We start from the raw sequence: 19,969 nt of genomic DNA on the forward strand, positions 1-19,969 counted from the left end.
CGTGGTAGCTCGAAAGGTTAAGCTAATCTCCATGTTTATATTTTTGTCTATTTGTGTTTTACTAGCCCTTTGTTTTATGTGACTCTGCTTTCCTGAGAAAGATCTTGCCAACCTTGGAGTAAGTGGTCATATGATTGGGGCTTAGTAGACTGAAGAGAAAACTCATGGACTGGAGAGATAGCTCAGATATGAAATTGCAAAGGAAATCTTTCCTTGTAATTATGAGAACAAGTCTAATTCTCAACATAGACAACCCAGTTGGCATGTGTTTGTCATCCTAGTAGTGAGTCGGAGACAGACAGCTTTTTGGAGCTCCCTGGCCAACCACACTAGCGTACTTGGTAAGCTACAGGCCAACTGAGAGACGCTTTCTCTGAATGAATGAATGAATGAATGAATGAATGAATTTAGGTGCCTGAAAAATGATAGCCAAGGTTGTCCTCTAGCCTCCACATGCACATACATTTACAGGCAGCCCCCAAATACTCCTGTATCTTTATATAAGATATATAGAGGTTTCTTGTATTTTTAAGGATGCTAGTACCTTACTTAAGTCCTTTATTTTGGCCAGTCACATGCAGGGCATTAGACCAGGTTGAATAGTCAGGTGTTCAGTCTCAGGTGGTCCCTTTAGAAGAGTCCACAGACTTGATTAAGGCCTTCTGGAACCCTAGTGGGTCCTTCAGTATCCATGAACACCAGGGTGCTTCTCTATTAAACAGGGGAACCACTTGTTCCAAGTATTCTGGAGAGTCATGTGGGTATGTAGGACACTGTTAAGACTTTATGTCACTGTATAAACCTGTCCTGTCCTGTTCCTGTGTGGTTCTCTCCAGCATGGATGGTAAAAATCACCAACAGAACACACTGGGACTACCCATAGTAAGGTACCATTTAGAAGGTGCTGGTGTTTGCCTACTACCAGAACAGTTGGTTTTAAAGTCAACCTCAGGTGAAGTGACTGATGGTACTTAACTATGTTCTTTAAAAACCACATGTTGGGCTGGGGAGATGGCTCAGTGGGTAAAGTGTTGGTGTGCAGACATTAAGACTTGAGGTCAGATCCCCAGAACCCATGGAAAGCCAGCATTAGTAATCTCAGCATTCCTAAGAGAGACTGAAAGTGGAGATAGGAAATCCCCCAGAGTTACCAGCTAGCAAAGCCTGCTATACAGCAGCAAGCATAAAGACATCCCATCTCAAAGGTAGAAGCCAAGGACCAACTCTTAAGTTGTGATACATGTGTATGCCATGGTCACTCAGTTATAAAACACACATGCACGATTTAAAAAATAACCCACACCTTTCCTTCATTCCACCATGCATTCCCATACATATATGTCCTGCTATGCCAGCCTTAGAGTCTATCTCAATTTGGTAGGCTCATTCTTGGAAAAGCATGTGGCTGTGAGACGCATGGGGATTAGCAACCCTGTCCCCCTGACACCTTTCATATATCCTGGGCGCAGGCTCTATGAATGGAACATGGGGATAGACACTTCATATTTTTCTCTGTACCTTTTGGTACAGACATAACAATTCTCCATGCATGCACATATCCATACATGTCTACATATATACATACACGTCTACACATGCAATTGCAGACAAATGAAATGTTTGTCATCTACCCTCCATGCCCATGTGTCTGAGGTCAGGCCACTAGCATGGGCTGTCCCACAGCTTTTTTGTGTGTGCTAGGCAGATGACTTGTGTGGCCCTCACTGCCCTCAGATCTCCTGTTGCAACTGCTCTGCCACCTGATGTCCTTTTCTCATATGCCTAAAGTCTCTTCATGGCTGGCCATAGCACTTGCTGCATGTAAGATCTGCTAGTGGAGAGTAAGAACACCTCAGGTTGTTGAGGTTCTTGTAACAAGATGGTGGCTTTTATTCTTGACCTCTCTTGGAGCCAAGTGAGATCTGAAGACAATTATCATTGACTCTTGAGTTTGTTTAAAGTTCCTTTTTGGAGGAAGAGGTTCTCTCTGTAGCCATGGCTGTCCTGGAACTAGCTTTGTAGACCAGACTGGCCTCAAACTCTCCTCCTGAGTGCTGGGATTAAAGGTGTGTGCCATCACTGACCAAAGTTCTTTAACATTTTTAATTACATCTATTCATTCTTGTAAGGGAGCACCATGCATGCTAGACTGTGGATGTGGAGGTCAGAGGACCCTACAGGGTTTGGTTCTCTCCCTCTTCTATGTGGGTCCCAGAGATTGAACTCCGGTCACCAGACTTGACAGCAAGCACCCTTAGCCACTGACCTATCTCACTAGTCATTGTCAACTCTGGTGTTAACTGATAGAATCATGTATCAACCACATGTGCAGAATAGAGGGTTTCCTGGGAGTGAGTTTTCAGTGGAGACCTGGGGTCTGACATTATCTAAATCGAGATAGTTCCCTCTCCTGAGAGTAGTGTCTCTGAACCTGCCCCAGCATGAGGGTTATTGGGCAGGACTCTCCTAAATTTTGGAACATAGACCTTGTCACTCCCTAGTCACATTTCTCACCATTTGTTACTGTTACTTCATTTGAAATGACAGTCTTCTGTTCTCAGAGAGAAGTCATGTTCTTCCTTCCAGATTTGTTGTGGCAGTTTATTAGTGTGGCTCTAATTATAACACTTCCTGGATGGGGTTTCAGCTAGGCTCTGCCCAAGTGCCCCTGCGCTGCTTCAGAATAAGTCAGAAAGGGTGTGCTTTCCTTACAGGAAGGAGGGGATACTTTCCTTACAGGGAATATTTGTTTTGGGGAGACCACTGGAGATGGCCACTCAGACAGAGTTTACAGCCAATTGAAATTGTTCAAACCAGCTGGGACTGTATTCAGGTGTAATTATATCTCTGAATGCCCTGAATGTTTAGAATAGTTTTTTTTTTTTTGACAAAAACTACATCCTGGTATCTCTCTTAGCAACTTTGAGTAAATTAGAGGTAGAGGTATGGTTGCAAGGAGGTTTTGTACAAGCAGGCAGTTCAATAGAAGCTAAGGTAAGTTAGCTGGGGCATCTTGACCTTGAGTTGCTAGACAGAATTAGGTAATTTTCCAAGGAGATCAAATTCTAGTTAAACCGTAATGGCTTCAGCAAGAACATCTAGTTAAACCTGTAATGGCTTCAGTAAGAACACCAGTGGAGGAGCCTCTGCACTGTCTTGTCCTGTCACATGTTGACACCCCCCCACACACACCTAGTTGCTCCTTAATGTTAGAATTAATTAAAAGCTGGAATGCCAGGGTTCTAGGTGAGCACAACCATGTCTGATTTCTGCAGTGCGGTGCAGCTGAGCTGCATGGGTTCCCTGTTTGGTGTTTCCCCTGACCTTGATGCTGCAGAAGTTATTGTTCCACAAGTAAATGAGAACTCATGACTAATCCCCAAATGGAGATGTATTGTTCTCCCAATACCATTTTATTACCACACACAGCCTCCACTGTCCCTACCAGCTTCTCCCAAATCTGTAAAATAAACCAAGTGTGTGGGACACATTCTACAACTTACAAGTGATAGATTCAGAAGAGGCTTTACCTCTGTCCTCTACTAGCTTCAAAGCATTTGTCCTTCTGAGGGAATCATCAGGACCTTGCTCCGGCTCCTGCCAAGCAACCCTTCCTGTCTCCTCAGAACTCAGAGCACTTCTATGACTCTTGACCTCTGTGGAGTCCAGTTTTCCTATATTGAAATGGGGCACTTAAGCTGGCTGTGCACGTGGGTAGAATCCTGAGCTGTAAGTGCAGTGTGTCTGGAGCCCCGACCAGACTGAGACCTCCAGGAGAGTGAGTGCTAAGGTCCATCAAAGACTGAGTATGGGATAAGAGAAGTATTGGCAAAAGAGAGGGAGAAGGATTGGGGGTATCACTGAGAGTCGGGGTTCTGAACTGAGTGTAGAGTTCACTTTCGAGGGAAGATTTCACAGCAGGACCGAGTGTGCTGATGTATTGAACAAGACGAGGACAGTTACTCTTTGGATAATCTAGCGGTGGCTGGGCTTGGTGTAGTTCCAGCTACTTGGAAGGAGGCAGGAAAATTGCATGTACAGGGTCAGCCTGGGTAACTTAGATCCTGTCTTAAAAGTTAAAAGAAATGGGATGTAGCTCAGTGTTGCACTTGCCCAGGGTGCCAGTCTGTCACATGACTTTGCCCAGAAACCTGCTGACCTTCTCCCTCCTGAGAAAAGCAGATGCAGCTCTGTGTTTTGCCAGGTGCCGTGTGATCTGCTGTCCCCTGCCTTTACCGATCATGTCTGCCAACACTCTTTACAGCGTGTCACCTGTGCTGGTGTTGTGCCTCCTCGTTCCGCTACTGGGGACTCGGGCCACACTGAAACACGTGCCTTTACCTTTGCTGGGATGGAGATCCACGGGGACCTCTACCGCTGCATTTGCAGCTTTGGGATTTTCAACAAGGCCAGACCTGCCTGAAGAGAGCAGCTCCTCAGTCTCTCTAGTTTACCGCTGGTCTGCTCCAATGTGTGCTTTCTATTGCTGTGATAAGCACCATGACCAAAAGCAACTGGAGGAGGACAGAGTCAGGCTCAGTCCTGTGGCTTCTGGTGTGGTGAACGGGACCCCCTCCCCAGACTCCCCCTTTTCCGGCCGTCTGCTTCCTCCATGGCACTGAAGTTTGGGTTCCTAGACATAATTAGGATTTTCAAGGAAGTTGTCAAGGCAGAACATCTCTGTGGACTTTTTGAAATAGCCTCTGGCTTGCCATTTATCATGGTATTGTTCCCAATATGTCAAAGTCCTTTTCTTACTAGGGAGAAAAATGCATTCAGCTTCTAGTATATGTGGGACTATTTAGAACTTGGTGTGGTCTAGTCAGCCCTGACCTGTTTGCCCAGCTTTAAGGGGGGCTGTGTTGGCTCTCCTGGCTTGGTGTGTCACAGGCCAAGGGAGCCCTTCTTTCTGCCTGCCTCTAGTTGTAATTGGCCTCTAACTGTAATTATGCTGGATGGTTTGGGGTATGCCCCTCACTGTGAGGTCCCCAACATGCATACATGCATGCATCCATCCAGGGTTACTCTGTGTAACCCAGGGTAGCCTTAAATCCGATCCTCTTTCCTCAGCCTCCTGAGTGCTGGATTAAAAAAAAAAAACTTTTATTAATTCTTTGAAAATTTCTTTCAATGTATTTTGATTATATTTACTTTTCAACTCCTTCTGATCCACTCTTCCCACCCTCACCTCCCTACCCATCTAACTTCAACTTTTAAAGACTAAATTTTAAAAACAAACCACCCCGCTCCCCAGAAACCCAACAATTATCAAGTCTGATTTGCTTTGCCTCTTTTTGGGGATTGGACCTGCTCAGGGTGTGGCTAACCTACCAGCGTTCACACCATTGAAGAAAACTGACTCTCTTAGCTGCTATCAAACGGAAAGGACTCCTCTCCCCTCCCTGGCGGGTTTTGTTTGGTTTGAACTCTTGCAGGTTTTGTGCATATGCTCACTATTTTCTGGCAAATGCAATTTCCTCAAAGTCATCCTGGCTCTTAGAGTCTTCTTCCCTCATTCTCTTCAGCAGAGATCCCTGAGCCTAGGGAGAGGGCTGTGCTGTGTTCATCCTGTTTAGGTTGAGCCTGACTGCTAAATCTGTCGCAGACTGTGGTGGTCTGTATTGTGGGACAATGCAGTGAAAAGGTGCAGGACCATGGGTCCTGATTTTGTTCTGGTCTCCCTGATCTCCCTAGTCTCAAGCTTTCTCACAACAGGAAGGTAGGTGGATGTATTTAGCTTTTGCTGTGACCAAGTACAGGAGCACAGCAGCTTATGGGAGGAAGCATGTGTTTAGGTGCCCTGGCAGGAGGGCACGGTGGGACAGAATGGCTCACATCATGGTGTCAGAGAGAAGGGATACAGAAAAAGGCCAGGATAAGGTTCAACCCTAGAGTCCCATACCAGTGACCTGTTCCCTCCAGATGAGCCACGTTCTATTTTTACTCCCTTCCAAAAATGCTGTCACATAATAATCAAGGAATCAAAGCCCTCACAGTCTAGTTGTTTCTGGAAACCCCATGATGGACACACCTAGAAGTGTGCTGCTAGTCCGACCCTTCTTTCTCAGAGCTACTGGAAAGCTGTCTGCCAGTCTCTTGGGCCACAGGCGTCAAGGCGTGTCTGTCCGGGGAAACCTTTCTATCTGCCCGCCCCAGGGCATCCCTTCTCTTTGTGTTTTACTTCTCCACTTTTCTCTCCTGATAATAGGAATGTCCTTACTTTACCCTGCTTTGGTGAAACATTTGTCATTTCTGCCTGCAGTGTAGATCATCCAGTCTTCATTTGCACACAGAGCATCAGCTACAACTGTGGCCATACACACCTTATACAAAGTATAAAATTTGCCTTCCTCATCCATGCTGGTGAGTTTCTGGTAGACAGTAGCTGGAAGATAGTCAGCTTCATTTCAAAGCAGCCAGGAGTCCATGAGACACAGGTAGATAGAGTCCAGCTTCCATCCAGCTCAGGTCCTAGGCCTCACTGCATTGCCTGTGCTTACTTCTGGAGTCATGAATACTATGGGTGCTTCTAAGGTTTCTTGCATTTGGATTTTTCTTTTAATCACATTCTTCTCCTCACACTATTTTGTGTGTAGAAATCACTTTCAGTATAAAATGCTGATTCTTAGACCTTCATTCAGATCCACAAATTAATTTGCAGCAAACAAGGTCCAGACATCTGCATTTTAATACTCCATCCATCTCGTATAGCCTCCCTGGCATTGCTTTCTCCACATGAGCACCCACTTTCCTTCGCTCTCTTCTTGTGTCTCCTCTTAGGAAGTAACACTCACATCGAGGTGTCTTGTGCTGGTCTGTGGCCTTATTTTCTTCCACTGTGACCTGATCCTTTGTCATTCTTGAGAAATCATAAGGAAGTGAGCTTTCAACACAATTTTTTTCTCTAAATGTATCATTTGCCTTGAAGCAGTAGACTTTGCCATAACCTTGAGTTTCAAGGATGTTATTTCTTTCCCTTCTCTGTGCTGTAGGCATCTCTATAGTTTATCCATGATACTTGTCCTTGAAGGGTCCTGGCCCAGGGACATATTTCAGAATTTCAACATTAGTTGTGTGAAGGTTTCTCACCTTTTTTCTGAACAAAAATCATCTTTACTGTCCTAATTTTTTTGTGGTTGGTTTTTGTTGCCTGTGGCTGGAAAGTGTCTCCAGGATTGTGCAGAGCTGGAATTGAGCCTTTGTTTTTATTTTTTCTTTCCAAAACAGGGTTTCTCTGTGTAATAGTCCTAGCCGTTCTGGAACTAGCTCTTGTAAACCAGGCTGGCCTTGAATTTATAGAGATCTGCCTGCCTCTGCCTCCCAAGGGCTGGGATTAAAGGTGTGTGGCACCACACATGGTCTGGGCCTGTGTGTTCTTCTCCCAGTGGGCTGCCACTTCAGACTTTTACTGGCTTTCTTCTCTTGCTTGCTCTCTGGGCCTTTCAGTCTAGCCACTGGGTGGATGACTTGTTCTGAGCTCAGGGATGCAGCCATCTCAGTTTGGTCAGTTTCTTTGTCTTGTTTCCTCTGGATCTTGTTTTGAAAATGCATGACTGTGAGCTGGACATGGTGGCACACACCTTTAATCCTAGCACCGGGGAGGCTGAGGCAGGTGGATCTTTGTGAGTCCAGCCTTGTCTACATAGTGAATTCCAGGTTAGCCAGGGCTATACAGTGAGACCCTGCCTTGAATAAAAATAAAAATGAAAACAAAAATTATAACACTAGTATGGGCTCTGGGAGTCTTGTACTTGGGTTGGTACTAGGTATAGAAGCTGAGGCCCACAGAGGCAGTATGGTAGGTCACCATGACAGAACACTCTGGGGATTTGCTGGTTGTCATATTTAACTTCTATCCCCATTGATCCTGCAGTTATGTTCTGAATGTGCACAGAGCTGGGTAAGGGTGTGCTCTTTGACTTGGGATGGTAGGACTGTGGTTCAAGTTGTAATGTAGCTATGATAAAGAAGGGACCAGGCTGTGTGCTAGGGCTATAGCGAATGAAGAGGACAATGACAAGGCCTGCTAGGAGTCAGAGAGAACCATGTCACACCATGGTCAATTGTATTGTGTAGAAAAAGTAAACCAAAAAAAGGTACATGCATTCATGTGTGTTTACTTGTTGACATATTGGCAAGTATGTGGCCAAGAGTGATCCTGTGTCCAAGCTTTCATGATAGTTATAATTCATACATTCTGTACCACCAGTGGGTCAGTTTTGACTATACAGTCCAGTGATCTGTTTAGTATCACCACACATGTGTGAGTGCCACCACTGGCTGACATCATATCATTCTGATGGATTCACTCCTGTTCATGGTGATGGTGACATCACTTCCTGTTTCCCTGGACATTGTTGAAAAGATGGTGGAATCAGGGAACAAGGGTGGAATGTTCCAGGTCTTTAGGGTTTGCAGTGGTGCCAGACACTTAGTGAGCATCCAGTGAATCTAACTGCCATCATTCCCTTCTTGTCTTGGTTGCCCACCTTCTTGAGCTGTGTGGACCAACTGAGAAAGGATGCTCTGAGGAAAGAGAACTGTCTAGCATGCAGCAGTCCTCTGACTCACAGGCTCGGTGGGGTTTGGATTCTACCCTTTTTTTGCAGCTCTCTCACCTGTGTCCAGTTGAGGTCTAAAAATGTAAAATGTATTTTTCTTTTGGCAGTAAAATTGTTTCTTAAAAAAGCACTTTTTAATTATTTTTAATTTTTCTTTATTTTGAGGTCAAGCCTCACTCTCTGCCCAGGCTGTCCTTCAGCGTGGTGCGCGTCCCGTCCTCAGACTCGCTGTCTTCCCTCTGTCAGTCTCTGAGAGCATGCTCATCCCACTTTGAAGAGTAAGACCTCTGCCACAAATGCGAACCAAATTTAAAGCAAGCTTTAATTAAATATTAGCCAGTTCCATTCCAGGGCCTCCTGAAAATGGTGCTGAGTTAGGTGTTATCTTATATGAACAACAGCCTCCGGCACCTCAGGAAATATCTGTTCTTGGTTAGAGGCATTTTTATTTTATGGATCTCTTAGGCACAGTAATTAAAACATAAAACATAACTTTGATTCTCACACATGAGCTACCAAATGAGCCAAGAAAGTAAACTTTTTAAAGAAATAAAACCACAAGAGAAAGTACATTTTTTTTTCTTTAAAGAAATGGAAACGGAAGCTGAGAATGCTTGCTTGCTTACACACATGCCGTAAACCATCTCGGTAGCTGGGAGGTGTGGGAGGTGTCCCCAACAGGAGCGGCCACACTGCCTTTGTTGTCCACTGTAGTCAGCTTTCCAGGCAGGTGATGGTGGCTCACGTGATCAGTACCAAGGTGCTGAGTAAGGCACCTGATCTGCCTGTCTTGAGGATTTAGATTAATGGGAATTCTCACTTGGGTGGATGTCAAGGTCACAACCTGATATTCCGTTTTTTGTCAGGTTACCAAATACAGACAGGCTTGCTTTCTGAACCAGGCATACTGTTGATTGCCTCACCCATTTTTGTTTGAATTCTTTCAACATTACCCTGCCAACTTAGAGTATTTATCTCCCCAGCAGACTACTGTGTCCAGGGTAGCAATGCACTTTGCAGAAGGTCGCCTAATCAGAATTTGACCTCAGGCTCATTTGCTTCTAGTGTCTGTGTCTTCTGGATCCTGTGGTCATTTGTGAATGCACAACACCCACGTGCTCATGGTGGGACAGACAGCCCTAGTAGGACAGACAGCCCTAGGATGAAGCAGTCCCAGGGAATCTTCACATGGGGTTTTGAAAGGACAATGTTAGTCAAAAACTGGGAGGAGATTCAGGCAATGGGGTATTCACCAAAAGCCTCTGGTTCCCTAATGTCCCGCGCTTCCTCTCGCCTGCAAGAACCATGCGGGACACAGGATCCTACTGCAGAAATAGCTTTAATGCCCCTTGGGAGAGCGAGCATCAGCCAACATGGCGGAGACCCAGATAAGATGGAACCCATATCCCTTATATAGGAAACAGACCCTGCTTCGGACGTGTCATTCTTGGATTGGTCAACTGCTCCCAGTCCCAGGTGATACCTTGGGAGTAGTGGAAAAATACCAACACGTGTGAGCTTTCTAGCTCACCTGGCGGTGCAGCGCCATCTATGGTGGAGAGTGTGGTTGCAGCCTTCTACACCCTAACCCAACTGAGGAGACAGGGAGCAATTTCATTGGCTAGACTGGTTCACTTCAATTTTCAGCAAGTCCAGAGCCCTTTCCTGATCTCTGGATGGTGCCTATCAGCCAAGTGGAAGTCTGCTGAGACAGAAATAAACTAGGGGCAGAAGTTAAAGTTTAGGAAAAGTTAAAGTTAAAGGAAAGCCTTACATTTGAAACTTTCTGGCTCATAGTTCTGGTAGGTGGGGGAAGGGAGAAATCCCAAGACCAGGGGAGAGAGCGATTTCCATCTTTAGGAATAGGCAGATTGGGAAACTTAGGCTGTACTTCTCTGGAGTCTGTTTACCATTTGAGAGGTAGATCCAAGTCTTATGATTTCTTCGAGTCCCTGAAGCTTACATGAATTTTTTAGTTTACAAAAGGAGATAAAAGTTTTAGATTATATTAATTAGCTTTACCACTGTTTGTGATCTGTATTTGTCTTAGTCAGTGTTCTACTGCTGTAAAGAGACACCATGACCATGGCAACTCTTATAAAGGAAAACATTTAATTGTGTCTGGCATACAGTTCAGAGTTTAGTCCATTATCGTCATAGTAGGAAGTAAGGCAGCATGCAGACAGACATAATGCTGGAGAAGGAGCCGAGAGAGTTCTACTTCTTGATCTGCAGGCAGTAGGAAGTGAACTGTCTCACTGGTTATGGCTTGAGCTACTGAGACCCCAAATCCCATCCCTACAGTGACATATGTTCTTCAGCAAAGCCACACCTACTTCAAGAAGGCCATACTTCCTAATAGTGCCACTCCCTATGGGCCTATGGGGGCAATTTTTGTTTAATCACCACAGTACTGAGATCCATGTTGTAGAAAAAGCAGCTCATAGTCAACGGAACAGCTGGACTAGTCAGTGCTTTACCGAGCTTTGAGAACTTCATCAATTAAGGATAAAACTCTGAACTTTGAACCTGTAGTATTTCAGTGGCACAAGATGGAAGAAATCTGAAACGTTTCCTATTTTTGATATGTCTTAAATCATTTTCTTAGACCCTCAGAATTTGCATAAATTTAAAACCATTTTCTATTTAATCATTTGCCATAAGTGGTTGATTACTGAGAGCAGTCATTGTTAAGCAAGTTCTTTTTTATGCTTTAATATGAAGCCTGTAAGCAAGGCAAACCTGTCTGCCTTTTCTCGATAGGAGACCTAGTAGATCTAGAAAAAGCAAAGCCCAGTTTTTATATATGAAATGAATTGACATAGTAGCTGCAGTTCTAGGGAGGAAACTGGTTGCCTGTTGCTGTCAAGTTGATGAAGCTACAGTTAATTTGGCCATCATTGCCGTCAGAGATCTGAGGATAAATTATAACCAGTATAATCCAAATGGTCTGTTCCACTTAACAGACAGAGACTTATCTGTTACCCAGAAAGCTATCCTAGGCCCCTGTGGTCTTGATGGCTTCGTTGGGGACCGAGATCCTAGGGCAGTATCAATCTTTGGTCACCTTCTGTGGAGGAGGAATTTGTGAGGGACTGTCCTTACTCTGTCTAGGCAAAGTGGCACAATCAACTTTGTACTGCTTGTCCACAGTTTAGGTAGTGTTTTAGGGTTTCTACTGCTGTGATTAAACACCATGACCATAAAGTATGTTGGGGAGGAAAAGGTTTGTTCAGCTTATACTCTAACATTGCTGTTAGAAGTCAGGACAGGAACTCAAAGAGGGCAGAAACCTGGAGGCAGAGGCTGATGCAGAGGTCAGGGAAGGGTGCTATTTACTGCCCTGGGTGCAAGCCTGCGTTCTTATCGAACCCAGGTTCACCAGCCCAGGGATGGTACTACCCACCATGGGCTGAGCCTTCCCCCATTGACCACTAATTGAGAAAATGACTTACAGCTGGATCTCACGGAGGCATTTCCTCAACTGAGGCGCCTTCCTCTCTGATGACTGAACCTTGCATGCCAAGCTGACACACAAAACAAGCCAGTACAGGTAGGGTCCTGGCAGCAGTTAGGGCATTGGAGAAGTTATACCAATGGTAAGGGTCACCACAATTCTGGTGAAGTCATTGTGACCCATCATCTTTTTTGGAGACTATGGGGTCACCATTAGGAGCTGGGGGTTCTCTGTCTGTTATGGTAACCTTTTTTGCATTTAACATTTTAAGTTCTATATTCAGCAGATCTCTGGCAAGTTTGAGGATCATTATCTATTAGGTATATCCACGCTAAACCACCTTTGCTTGTTTTTAGTTACTGTGTCAGGCTTAACCTTGAAAACACACACATAGGAAGCTCAATAAAACTTTTTCCTATAATTAATTGTATTAGTATTTAGTATGACTACAAGTATAGTTCTGAATATATCAAATAATTTGATCCATTAATTTGCATGTCTTAATCATCTTTAACAATTTATAGTAAATTGATAGCTTTTTTATATGATTAGGATTTTAAAGCCTTATCTCTGCTATATTTGTGCCTTAAAAATAACAATTTCCAAATTGTATCTCCTTTTATTATCAAAATAAAAGTTTTAACTCATAGATACAGTCCACAGAGAGATTGGGAACTTTCCTGATCCTTTTATAGTATACCATTATAGAATTTAACAGTTTCTTATATGACTCAGTTTATCAAAGTAGCTAAAGCGTAGCAAAGTTCACAAAGACTAGGAGGCTAGAAGTACATTTTTAAGCCTGAATAGACGTTAGGTAAGGAGAGACATTCTGTAAGCCAGTGCTTTTCAATATTTCTAATGCTGTGACCCTTTAACACAGTTCCCCATGTTGTGGTGACTTTGCCTCTGTAATGAATCACAGTGCAAGCAGCCGACATACAGATGGGTGTAGTTAGATTTTTCTTTGAGCCACTAGCTCACAAATAACGACATGGAGACTTATTATTAAGTATGAAAGCTCAGCCTTAGCTTAGGCTTGTTCTCAATTATCTCTTATAACTTAAATTAACCCATTTATTTTAGTCTGTGTGCTGTCATGTGGTGTTACCTTTCTTCTGTCTCAGACCTCCTGTTTCCTCTTCATCTCTCAGCAGCTATTTTTTGTTCATTAGTATTTAAAGTATTTAAAGTTTACAAAGCACTATATATGATCCACATGCCCTGTGGTATTTCCCATCCATATGTAGCTAATTCTTTTTATATTACTTTACTCTTTCTTTACAGACTTTGCTTTATTATTTTTAAACCATTTATTTTTCTATCACTTCAATATCCATTTTCTTTTTTTCTTCAGCATCTAAGCACATTTTAGAGACATACTATGTCTGTTTAGAGGTTTTCTCTCCTTATCCCCCTCCAGTATCTAAGCACATTTTGAAGCATACTGTGTCTGTTTAGAAGTTTTCTTGGTTTGGACCCAGCTTTTTGTGCATCTGCAGCATTCTCTGACCAAGTGAGACAAATCTTAAAGGGCTAGTCTGTTCACAGCATGGTTCCATAGTGGTATTTGGCTTAAGTCCACAGAAAGTAGTCGGGGGTTTTGAATACCTCCACCACCACCTCCACTACCTCCTCTTCCTCCTCCTCTTCCTCCTCCTCCTCTTCCTCCACCACCACCACCACCTCTTCTACCACCTCCACCACCTCCTCCTCCTCCTCCTCCTCCTCCACCACCACCACCACCACCACCACCATCACCTCCACCACTATCACCTCCTTCACCACCTCCACCACCACTGCCTCCACCATCACCATCACCACCACCATCACCACCACCACCACAACCATCACATGTCTACTTGACTGTGTTGTTTCTGGTGACCACCAGAGTCTCTTCAGGTTTTCCCTTTGAGCTCCTTGGATTCCCAGGAGGATTCATTCTTGTCACCTTGCTTGGGAGATACATGATGTGTCCCTGCTCTTCAGGGATCAAGTAGGGTTAGGAGAGGAGACTGGTACATCTCACAAGGTCATTGTGGATTAGCTTCACCTCCCCGTTTTCAGTAATGCATCCTAACACTCAACTCAGCCCAGATGTGCTGATAGCTTCTTCCCAGAGCAAACCAGTCTTCTGACTGCAACTTCTCCCAGATTTCTTGCCCTTGTCAGCTCCCATCCCTGTTTGTCTCAAGTCTTTCTTGAGTCATTCTGTTCAGTTCAGCTTCTTGTGTCCAGAGCTGAAATTCTCTTTCTTTTCTGCCTGTCTGATTCTCAGCTGCCACACGTTTTGTTGTTTCATTTCCTCTACACCGTTCCCTTTTCTCTAGAGCAAAACCATTTCATACTTTAATGAGATTTTAAAGGGGATGAATTTAACATGCTCCTTGGATCATCTTTTTCTGGAGTCTAAATTTTCTTTAAGTACCTTGAGTGTCAGGTGTCACTGGTGGTTAGAGTCAGCTCAACGTTTCAAAGCCCTGGGTGTTTCACTGTCACCAAAGGCCATGCTTCTCCTGTAGGCTGCCCAGCTATGGCTGATGGCCACTTGGTTACTGGACTGCCTGAAACTCAGCCATGGGTCGCATGAAGCGTCCAGGGTCCCAGTGCTTGCACCGCAGTTCTGGAGGCCCCTTCCTGTCACCTGGGGCTGCCTCAGGCCTCTCTTTTGCCCTCATATAATCCCATATGGTTAGTAGGCATTCAGGACTTGTATTCTTAGCACTGCTGGAAACGGAGCCTGGCTCATGTTTGTAAAGCATGTCACTGGGCTTTTCCTTTTCCAGACTACTATCTTGGCTTTGTTCTCTTAGTGGCTTTGGAGCTTCCTGGCTCATTCTGAGTTTTTAATTATTTGGTGTTATACAAAATAGGCACTAATGGGTGACCATGCCTTGTGCATCATGACCTGGGGGCCAGTTTCCCATAGCATGGTCTTGCAGTGATTTGATGCACTGGTTTCAGAGGCTTTCCCAAGGCTGTTGGATGTCCTTCAAAGGCAATGGTTCTCAACCTGTGGGTCATGACCCTTTTCACAGAGGTTACATATCAGATATTCTGCATATCAGATATTTATATTATGAGTCATAACAGTAGCAAAATTACAGTTATAAAGTAACAATAAAAATAATTCTATGGTTAGGGATCACCACACCATGAGGATATGTGTTCAGGGGTCACATTAGGAAAATTGAGAATCACTGCTCTAAGGAGCCTTTATATATGGTTCTTGGTTCTACTTCTGCATTAGTTGCTTTTCTATTGCTGTCCTAAAACACCCTGACTAAAGCATCTTAGACAGAGTGCTAGAGTCCATGATGGCAGAGCAGAGGCTTGACACAGGAGCAGCTGAGAACTCACACCTGGATCTGCAGTCAGGAGCCAGAGAGCACACTGGGAATGACTTCAGCCTTCTGAGAACTCAAATTAATCCCCGGTGACACACCTTCTGAAATAGGCCTTTTAATCCTTCCCAAACAGTCCCAGCAACAGGGGACCAAGTATTCAAACATAGGAGCCTATGGAGGCTGTTCTCATTCAAACCACCACAGCCTGGGACCTCATACCCAGTACTATTCTATAGCAAACTGTAAGCAGGTATCACCTCCCAGAACAAGTTTGGCCAACATAAAAGATGCATGCATGAGCTTGTGTGCTGCTGAGATGTTTGTACTTTCCCCCAAGGCTTCCAGGGTGATGAGGCCACTCTCCAAACTCCCGTGCAGAACCCAGTAACCCTTAGACCTTCAGAAGACTGTGTACTCTCTCGTACTGTGTTGTACTGTAAGGGTGTTGTAGTGATGAAGTAATTACTAATTGTGATTTTTTTCCCTTATCAAGAGCTTTCTCACTGGAGAAATTGTAGTCTTGCATACACATGTGCATAAATATTAAATAAATACATGCATTAAAATGAAGGGAGAGTAATCTTCTTGATTCATGTTAAGACACTTACCTGAGTGTGTTTCTTTTCTTAAAGTTGTACCTAGTCTTTGGAACGTTGATGGAGAAGTTACAGTCCCTGAACAGAGGCCTGGGGAAGTTGCTGAGGAACTAGCAAGCTCCTATGAGAGGAAGCTCATTGAGGTAAGGCTGGCCCAGTTGGGTCCCACGATCCCAATTCCTGATTCTGTGGTTATCCCTAATGCTGGCTGCTCTGGCTTGACCAAGGTGAGGGCTTCCTGCCACAGCAGCTAGCTAGCACAAGATCCAGAAAGATGAAACACAGAAAGATAAAATCAGAGCACTGGATGAGGAAGGGAAAGTCGGTTCTCTGAAAAGCATTACTTAGCTAGAAACACTTGGCTCCTGTGGCAAGAAAATAGGAGTCAAAGTGTGAGTGTATAACACTAGAGAAGGTTCAGTCAAAGTGTGAGTATATAACACTAGAGAAGGTTCAGTCAAAGTGTGAGTATATAACACTAGAGAAGGTTCAGTCAAAGTGTGAGTATATGACACTAGAGAAGGTTCAGTCAAAGTGTGAGTGTATAACACTAGAGAAGGTTCAGTCAAAGGGCATTTGCTGTGGGAGCCCGAAGACTTGGGGCTGCAGCCTGAAACTCATGTTGAAAGAAACTATAGAGGCAGAGACAAGAGGACCAGATAAGCCCCAGGCCAAGGAGAGAACCTGTCTCATGAGTTACATGTGATTTCTAGAGATATTGTCCAAGGTTGTCCTCTGACTTCCACACACATGAACACAAAATCTGCACACATGTGTGTATACACACATATGAAAAGACTCTAACCTCAGATGTGCAAGATTTAGAGAAGAATGAATCCATGTACAACCCATTCTTGTAAATGTAGGCTATTGTCAGATGCTGTGCATATTTAGTGGAGGATGAGCTGACTGCCAGAAGGGACCGAGCACAGCTGACGAAAGATGAAAGTGTAGTAAAGAAGAGGGGCTTCTAAGGAGGTGGCCAGGAACTGAGGACTCCACAGAGAACCTTTGCTAGCCATTGTCTTGAAGAGGTTGCTCTTACCTGTGTCTTGGTTCAAGTGTGTGCCCCCCTGATGGAAGCCTGACAGAGGTAATATACAGAGGGAAGCATGCCCATGTGCCACATAGGCACACATGCACAGATGCAGTCTAGAGAGAGATTACTGGTTGAGTCCAGTCACAGCTTAATGGAACAGTGCTCACAGAAGGACATACCTGTAATCCTGGTGACTCAGGAGGTCTGGGCAGGAGGGTCACAAATCTAAAGTCAGTCTGGGCAACTTAGTGAAACACTATTTCACAGTTATAAAGGTTGGGGTGTAGCTCTGTGATAGAGTGTGTAATAGTATTATGCTAGACTCTAGGGTCAATCCTTGACTACAAAGTATCTACTGATGGTTTAATATTAGAATATTCATCTTACAAGTCACCTAGGTAATAATAACATCAAGAGTCTTTGAATTTTTTGTACATGTGTGCATGTGCTTGTGTGTGTAACATTTATCAAGAGTCATTTTGTGTGTGTGTCTGCATGTGTGTTACATTTATCAAGAGTTAATTTTTTATGTTTATTTGTGTGCGTGGGGGAGGGGGCTAGGTACACATGCCACAGCGTGACTCCACCACTGAGCCACCCTCTAGCTCCAGGTCTCCACTTTCTCTATGCTTTTTAAATTTGGTTCCTAAGCAAGCGGAGAGCAGTGATGGGACAGATAATGTGAGCTCTAACTCTGTGAGGTTAGGGGAAGGTCAGCTGCAGTTTGACAGGATGGACGGGTAAGGAAGGGTCAGAAACCAGGGCCAGGAGAGCTCTGTTCAGTAGCTCTTCTCAGTGGGTCATGAGACAAGGTGGGGCGGTGGCAGTGCCTGAATCCTGGGTCCCCAGAGCTGTGGTGGAGTGAGAAACAGTTCCCGCCTGCAGGGTTGGGATAACCCACATGGGTGTTGGATTAGTTGGAGTTCTCTAAGGAACAGACCTGATAGAATGAGTCTATCATCAGTCTTTCTGTCTGTCTGAGACTTACTAGAGAGGCTTACAGGCTGTGGTCCAGTTAGTCCAACAAAGCCTGTCTACCACTGGAAAGTCCAGCTATCCAATAGTTGCTCAGGCCATGAGGCTGGATGTCTCGGCTGGTCTTGAACAGACACTGGAATGCTGAAGAGGCATGCTCTAACGCCAGTGAGGAATGGACTTTCCAGTGAGAGCGAGAGCGAGGGGAAGCAGGCAAAGAGAGCAAACTTCCTTCTCCCATGTCCTTTATGTAGGCTGCCAGCAGAGGTGTGGCCCAGATTCAAGGTGGGTCTTTCCACCTCAAAAGATCTGGATTAAAGGTGGGTCTTTCCATTTCAAATGATTTCATTAAGAAAAATCCCTTTGATGTATGTTGGAGGAGGGCTGTTTGTTGGTTCCCGGCAGCTCAGTAACTCAGACCCGGAATAATCACACAGAAACTATATTATTTAAATCACTGCTTGGCTCATTAGCTCTAACTTCTTATTGGCTAACTCTTATATCATAATTTAACCAATTTCTAGTAATCTGTATATTGCCATGAGTCTGTGGTTTACCGGGTAAAGTTCTGGTGTCAGTGTCCAGCAGGCTACATGGCATCTCTCCTAACTCTGCCTCCTTTCTCCCAGCATGTCATTTAGTGTTCCCCTCCTACCTAAGTTCTGCCCTATCAACAGACCAAGGCAGTTTCTTTATTCATTAATGGTAATCACAGCACACAGAGGGAAATCCCACATCAGATGTACCTAGTCACTTGGGTTTTGGTTAATTACTGGTGTTGTTAAGTTGAAAAAAAAAAAACAATAGCCATCAAAGGTGTCTTCCAGTGGATACCAAATTTCTGAAGACAGAAGCTTGTCTTGCTAAGTCAAGAACTTTGTATTGGCAAATAAATGATAAGCAAGCTTTGAGTAAACGTATTTTTAAATTCTACCAGGACAGGGCTGTGTCCATTTAGTCAATGAATAAAGAATCCATAAGCCAGGGAAAAAAGGGCTATAGAGTAAAGGTGGGGTGAGGGCTATAGAATGAAGGGGTGGGGGCTATAGAGTGAAGGGGTGGGGTGGGGGTGATAGAATGAAGGGGTGGAGCTATAGAGTGAAGGGGTGGGGTGGGGGCTGTAGAGTGAAGGGGTGGGGTGGGGCTGTGGAGTGAAGGGGTGGGGTGGGGGCTGTAGAGTGAAGGGGTGGAACTATAGAGTGAAGGGGTGGGGTGGGGACTGTAGAGTGAAGGGGTGGGGTGGGGCTGTGGAGTGAAGGGGTGGGGTGGGGCTGTGGAGTGAAGGGGTGGGGTGGGGGCTGTAGGGTGAAGGGATGGGGTGGAGTTATGGAGTGAAGGGGTGGGGGCTGTAGAGTGAAGGGGTGGGGTGGGGGCTGTAGAGTGAAGGGGTGGGGTGGGGCTATGGAGTGAAGGGGTGGGGTGGCGCTATGAGTGAAGGGGTGGGGCTATAGAGCGAAGGGGTGGGGTGGGGGCTGTAGAGTGAAGGGGTGGGGGCTGTAGAGTGAAGGGGTGGGGTGGGGGCTATAGAGTGAAGGGGTGGGGGCTGTAGAGTGAAGGGGTGGGGTGGGGCTATGGAGTGAAGGGGTGGAGTGGGGCTATAGAGTGAAGGGGTGGGGTATTTCGTCATCAGAACCTGATAGAGAAGAAAAGGAGGGCTGTGACAGTTGTAGGATACCTGCCAGGGGAACACTCTCCAGTGTGTCCTATGGTTCCATGCCGTGGGCAGACTTCATGCCCATGACTTATGGCTTCCAAAGAGTTGCTTGAGGAAGACTCAGTGCTCTCTGGCTACAGACCACCACTTTGCAAAGTTGGTTGATTTGCTATATTTTTCAGCAAGAGAGAAGGGAGCATCATATCACAAATCCGTACCCTCTTCATGTGCCCTGGGATGCTGAGTTCACTGAAGGAAAAGAAAGGGTTCATGTGACAAAAGGGACAGTCACTGATAGTATTCTAGAGAGTTGAATGGGGAGTAGAGGGGTAGACATACT

General features: G+C 44.9%; 1 protein-coding gene across 1 annotated transcript in view; it reads left to right on the forward strand.

The window, feature by feature from the left end:
* Positions 1 to 19,969, forward strand: part of Snx29 (sorting nexin 29) — a 417,720-nt gene that overhangs the window by 211,281 nt on the left and 186,470 nt on the right. Inside the window, exon 15 of the mRNA XM_087910838.1 lies at positions 15,998 to 16,104. Coding sequence (XP_087766964.1) covers positions 15,998 to 16,104 — 107 coding nt within the window. The remainder of the gene's footprint in view (positions 1 to 15,997; positions 16,105 to 19,969) is intronic.

The sequence above is a fragment of the Myodes glareolus genome, chromosome 9, assembly GCF_982192425.1.
Source record: "Myodes glareolus chromosome 9, mMyoGla1.1, whole genome shotgun sequence".
NCBI lineage: Eukaryota > Metazoa > Chordata > Mammalia > Rodentia > Cricetidae > Myodes > Myodes glareolus.